At 48.5% G+C, this 6,527-nt stretch overlaps 1 protein-coding gene across 1 annotated transcript in view; it reads left to right on the plus strand.

Moving 5' to 3' along the window:
- The window catches only part of Edem2 (ER degradation enhancing alpha-mannosidase like protein 2), a 28,511-nt gene extending 24,791 nt beyond the window's left edge, over positions 1–3,720 (plus strand). The window contains exons 10-11 of the mRNA XM_038330130.1: positions 412–533; positions 3,142–3,720. Coding sequence (XP_038186058.1) covers positions 412–533; positions 3,142–3,642 — 623 coding nt within the window. The 3' untranslated portion in view covers positions 3,643–3,720. The remainder of the gene's footprint in view (positions 1–411; positions 534–3,141) is intronic.
- The last annotated feature ends 2,807 nt before the right edge of the window (positions 3,721–6,527 follow it).

The raw sequence follows: 6,527 nt of genomic DNA on the forward strand, positions 1-6,527 counted from the left end.
TCTGGGAATAGTTGCGAGTCAGACAGCCACGGACGCTGCAGACATCAGGGAGAGAACAGATGTTGCAGATCAGGCCACAACCTCCGCTACCTTTTCTGCCCCAGAGCCGGCTGCCTCTTTCTCTGGGGGATGGGAGTCTGCTGGGTTCAGCGGAGCTTCAGGGTTTGTGCATTGTGGCTCTGAAAACTCACCATGGACACCGCCAGTCTCTCCACCATGCCAGAACTTATTTAATAATAAATCCATAAGCTACAATGGTTTTGTTGGTTGCAGTTTGCCAAGTAGTCCCAAAAGCTGTGCTATGATTCTCTCCAGCGGGGCTCTGCAGACCGGCAGTGGAGGGGAAGTCCTTTTCCTGAGTGGGCCCCATGCCATGCCTGCTCAGCCACTGAGGTCTGCTTGTCTTTACAGAGCTCATCGAGAGTGCAATGTACCTCTACCGTGCCACAGGGGATCCCACTCTCCTAGAACTCGGGAGAGACGCGGTGGAGTCCATTGAGAAAATCAGCAAGGTGGAGTGCGGATTTGCAACCGTGAGTGTTTGGGGGCCTCTTGCCACTCACAAGCTATGGTGGTGGCTGGGAGCACTGGAGTGTTAGCACCAGAGGGGAGCGGCTGTACACTGTGAACAGAGAGGCTTGCCGAAGGCCTCTACTGAAGGGTGAAAGGTCAGGAAAGACAGGCCAGGGTAGAGTGACTCAGGCAGGCAGAAAGGCCTTCTGGGGAAAGAACTGCAGGCTCTGCAAGAGTTAAGAGTCCAGCATCCTCTTACAGGCTGGTGTAGTTATAGGGCACAAGGGCGGGAGCATGGAAGAAGGCTGAAAAGTTTCTTTTTGGCCTGTAGCTTGTCATTGCTAGGGGTAAGCAGTGAGCACACAGTCCGAAAATGTTGAGTGACTGATAAACATCCTAACTGTGGCCTTTCTGTGGGCCTCAGGGCAGGGCGGCCCAGTTTATAAAGCAAGTCCACATTATTATAGTTACTGGGATTGTCACAGTTAACCGAAATGGAGTCTCACAAATGCCGTGGGACTAGCTGCCAAGGTGGATTAGACCCTAAGCTCTCAGCACCAGTGGTCCTCATCTCTCAGAATATATGCTTTGCAAAGTGGGGTTTGTAGAAAATTTTGTCTGAGGGCTTTTAAAATAAATTTTAAGAGATGAAATCTGGAGTCCCGTAGTCCTGTGTTCATCAAGCATGGCCTCCTTAGTAAGCAGTTCTACGTCCCCATGGGTATTTACATGTGACTGGCGTGTGCCAGGCCCTGTTCCAGGCCAGGTAGAGACAGGCAGACCCGGACCCTTGCTCTCAGGAGCTTACATTTTAGTTGGAAAAATAATAAAAATGTGTATGAGAGATAGAAAGAAAACCAGTGTGGTTGGAGTAAGGAGAGCGAGCAAGGAGGAAGGGTAGAGAGGACACAGAAAGGGCAGAGGTGGATGATGCGGGGCCTTTGTAGGCTCAGGAGAGAGTGGGATTTGGGGTGGGGTCTGCAGCAGAGCGATGCCATGATCTGATTGGTACAGTAGAAATAGCATACTAACTGCTCCATGACAGAAGCCGACATCCTCATAGACCCAACAGGCAAGGTGCAGACAGCCCCTTCAACACAGAGGCAGACGGCTAAGAGAATGAGCTGTGTGTTTCCTAAGAGTTACAGAGTTTGTATTGGGATGTGGAATTCAAAGCAAAAGTTCTGCACAATTTTGGGATGTGTTGGTACTTTATAAGTAAGGTATGGATAGACCCTTTTCCTTTCTTGTGCTGAAGATTGAGCGTAGGGCCTGATGTGCCCTGGACACTCACACAGCTGTGCTGGAGAAGACCTGTAGTGAACGGGGTAGTAAAGCGGTGGTTTGTTTTGGCTTCCAGTGTGTTCAGTTCTCTGAAAAACCAAAGCAATAAGTCCACTGAGAAAGCTAAGCTCATTTCCATGAAAAGGAGGCCACTGGGAAGTCTCTCAAGGTGCATGATGGGAACAGCCCTTCAATCTGTGTCAAACAGGGAAGAAAACCTGACTTGGTCTTTGATTGAGTCCATACTTGAGTCATAGTGTTGTGTAATCCAAATGTCCACTGAGAATTCCTTTTGGTTAAATGTACTGGAAAATCTAAGAAGCTAAAAGTAAGCATCTGTAGTGGATTATCCCACTCCTCTCGGCCTGGGAGCTTCTGTTTCTACAGCCAACCCTTAGCTATGCACAGTAGTCCAAACCTGACACTCGTGAGGAAGGGTCAGGTCAGGAGGGTGTGTCACTTTTGTCGTAAGGACTGTGTTGGAAACAGATGGGCACACTGATACCTTTCCACAGCATCAGGATTTATCTAATAATAAATTCATAAGCTACATTGGTTTGTTGTTGCGGTTTGCCAAGTAGTCCCAGTTTCCCCTGATAGCTGTCCATTGGCAAACACAAGTTCTTTGTCTTTCCAGTCTTTCCAGACTCCATTCCAGTCTTTAACAATGATATTAATCCTCGGATTATGCATTATACATCATGCAGGACTTACATCTATCTCTGTCTATCATCCATGTGTCTGTATAAATGTGAATCGGTGGTAGAATGGCTACAAAGGGCTAAAGAGACCACACAAGAGTTCAGAGAGTTCAAAGAGGATGTGAGGAGCAGAGAGGCAGGGACGGAGGCAGAGGCAGGGACGGAGGCAGAGGCACGTCTTTTTTTGTTCCCCTATCAGCCTCATAGCTGCTCCCTTACTTCCTTAGATACGTGTTTAAAAACCTTCACAAAGACCCTCAGGTGAGAGTGATTTGAGCCTGGAGCTGCAAGTAAAGGATCCAGGTAGGAAGAAACGAGGGCAGAGAGGGAGCAGGGACTAGGTCCTGGAGGATCCGACAGACTCAGATCTCAGCCTGTGTGCAATGAGGTGTCCCAGAGTTAAGAGAAGTGACACATAAGACCTGCAGTCTAAGTGTGCCATAGGGGAAGGACAGACGCAGAAGCAGTGTGTCATTATTCAGGTGAGAGGTGGTGGTGGCTTGGGAAGGGTGAAGCTCAAAGACGTGATTCACCCAAAGGCCCTCAGCTATTTAGTGGCTGAGCAGTTTCTGAAGGGGGCTGCCTGACCCTGACTCCCAAACCATGGTCTGTTCAGACTTGCTTCTTTCCTCTCCTGTGGCAGATCAAGGACCTCCGGGACCACAAGCTGGACAACCGCATGGAGTCATTCTTCCTGGCCGAGACTGTGAAATACCTCTACCTTCTGTTCCACCCAAACAATTTCATCCATAACAACGGCTCCACCTTTGACTCTGTGATGACCCCCCATGGGGAATGCATCCTGGGGGCTGGGGGCTACATCTTCAACACCGAAGCTCACCCCATTGACCCTGCCGCCTTGCACTGTTGCCGGCGGCTGAAGGAGGAGCAGTGGGAAGTGGAGGACTTGATGAGGGAGTTCTACTCTCTCAAAGAGAGCCGGTCGAGAGCTCGGAGAAAGACAATGCGCTCAGGACCCTGGGAGCCCCCAGCAGAGCCAGGCACGCTCTCCTCACCTGAAAACCATGACCAGCCCAGAGGGAAGCAGCCTGCTAAGCAGAGAACCCCACTTCTCAGCTGCCCCAGCCAGCCCTTCACCTCTAAACTAGCATTGCTAGGCCAGGTTTTCCTAGACTCCTCATAACCACTGGATAAGTTTTTAACTTTTATTTTTTTGAGACTAAGCTATAATAATAAATCTGCTTTTGGCTATCAGGTTTTACATACTGGGCTCTTGATGAGATTCCAATCAAAGGAATTGTTTTAAACGATCATGAATCTAGTTTATTTTTTTCAGCCAGTTGGAATAAACAGCTAAACGCCAAGGTGGCCGGTTCCACAGCCCCCAGAGCGAAAAGTTGAGTCTCTCTTCCTTTTCTGGCACCTCTGGGGAAGGTGACGATGCCGGTATTTCTTGGTTGGCTTTCCCAGTGTGTGCTTTGACCTTTTAGCTGTCCCCTCTATCCATGTGTCCTTCCAGGCAATAGAGGTTTATTAAATTGCACCTTTGGGTGCCAGCCATAACCCCAAAGAGTAGCAGCAAACAAGGAAAACAAGTTTTGTTATCGTTGGAACAGATTCTGGTAGAGAAAAACACACTAATGAGTGCATGAAGTGACAGTAGCCTGAGTTCTGTGAGGATCAGAGTGGGAGTGGATGCTGGAGGCAGTTGGGTTGGTAATGAGTTCAGATCAGGAAGACCAGGCCCAGGAGTTTCTGTAATCAGAGTACTGGGGTTGGGGGGATGAGAGGAGAGGCAGGTGGATCCCCGACCTCAGCAGTCAGCCAGTCTTGCTGAATTGGTGAGATTCAGGTTCAGCGAGAGATCCTGTCTCAAAAAGTGAGGTTCTCACAGTTGAGGACACCTGCTGCCAGGCTCTGGAGGAACACACTTCGACACCCGCGGCAAGAAGAGAAGGAAAGGAAGGAAGGTGAAAGGATAGAGGACATTGTTGGTAATGGGGAGAACCAAGCAACCTTTAGGAAGGGTGATCTGGGAGGGTGGTCAGGAAGGGTGGCCTGAGAGAGGGCAGTCAGGGAGGGCGGTCAGGGAGGGTGGTCAGGGAGGGCGGTCAGGGAGGGTGGTCAGGGAGGGCGGTCAGGGAGGGCGGTCAGGGAGGGTGGTCAGGGAGGGTGGTCAGGGAGGGCGGTCAGGGAGGGCGGTCAGGGAGGGCGGTCAGGGAGGGTCTTCTGCTAGAGGGAAATTTTTACTTTAGGAAAAACAGAAAAAAATGGCGATCCCTCGTGTGCTTTTCACTCAACTGCAACAAATATAGCTTGCAAAATGGTAGACTTGGGGTTGAAGAGATGGCTCAGTGGGTGAGAACACTTGGCTGCAGAAGCATGAGGACCGGGGTTCTGATCCCAGCACTCATAAAACCTGGGTGTGGCCACACACACACACACACACACCCTCTACCCCAACACGGGGGAGTGGAGACGGGAGGTTCCCTGGGGCTTGCTGACTACCTTCTTGTTCCAGATTTGGTGAGACACCTCCTCAGCTTCCACAGACACCACACACACACACACACACACACACACACACACACACACACACACATGAATGAATGAAGGAATGAGTGGATAAAAAAATAAAAGTTAAAAAGATGGTAGGCTCAAAACAACCTTGTTTATTTCCATAAAATATTATATAGAATCCAAAATGAAAGTCTCTCAGAAGGTGAACATGGCAGGCATGCATATAGTCCCAGCATTCAGGAGACTGAGGCAGGGATGTTATGAGTTTTAGGCTATCCTGAGCTACATAGTGAGCTCCTGTCTCAAAACATAATGCAGAACTCATTACCAAGGCATAACTACAAAAACGAGCAACTATTCCCTAAGACCTTTAAATGTCATTCATGTTTAAAACTCTCTCTTGAGGTATAAATTTGTATTTTATACCTCGGAATCTGAGCGGAGCTCATATTTGTTAATTAGACAACATCTTTCCGCAGTCTTGTCTGATATGCAAGTCTTCTCTATCCTCCCTCCCTCTGCTGTACTCTCTCCCCTTCCCTCTTTACACTCATCTTTAGTCTTTAATTATCTTTATGTGTATGGATGTTTTGCGTGCGTGTGTGTCTGTGTACCACATATGTGCTTGGCATCCACAGTGGCCGGAAGAGGGCATCGGATCCCCGAGAACTGGAGTTTTGAAGGTTGTTAGCCACCGTGTGAGTTCTGGGAATTGAATGCGGGTCCTCGGCAAGAGCAGTCAGTGCTCTCAACTGCTGAGGCCTCTCTCCAGCCACTATTCCACCCCCTTATCTTTTGATTTTTGTTTTGTGGGGAAAGAATAATCTGAGTGTCCCACAAAGGAATACTCAAACAAAACAAATGTAACTTGCCAATTTCTTTTTGCAAAGAAAGGTGCACCAGAACCCAAACAGGACTAGGAAACATGCTGGCCAAGATGGCATCTGTCTTTTATCTCTACCACAGGTAGTGACTATGTCTCATACCACTGGCGAGAACTCGATTTCACAATCTGACACAGCTGGCTAATCAGAGCAAAGGGGAAAGGGGGGTCCAGGCAATAGGTGCCCTTGTTGAGCTAACTACTTTAGATAGAAAAAAAAATCCCATATTGCAATTTGTTGAAGAGATGGAGTTGTCTTGTAACTTTCCCATATTACAGATTTTCTTGCCTGCTTCTGTTAACATGGGTGAGCTGGTAACGTGAAGAGAGAAGCAATGAAGACAACAGGTTGCACAGAGATGGCAGAGGCTCAGAACAATGTGATGGGGACTGCCAAGGCCACCCCAAGATGGAGTGGAGTTTGGACAAAAGCTACAACATAGATGAATCTTGAAAATTCATGCTAGCTAGAAGCTAGGCACAAAGGCATTTTCTATTCTATTCCATGATGTAGGTATTGATATAGTGCCCATATGCTGGCAAATAACCTCCTGTGAACACATTGCAGGCAACTCTAATTAAACTCAATGGGTCACACAGAGAGAAGACATGGGGAATGGAGCAGGACTCCCAGGCAAGAAAAAAGTTTTCATTAGAGTAGGGGG

The sequence above is a fragment of the Arvicola amphibius genome, chromosome 5 (assembly GCF_903992535.2).
Source record: "Arvicola amphibius chromosome 5, mArvAmp1.2, whole genome shotgun sequence".
NCBI classification, from domain to species: domain Eukaryota; kingdom Metazoa; phylum Chordata; class Mammalia; order Rodentia; family Cricetidae; genus Arvicola; species Arvicola amphibius.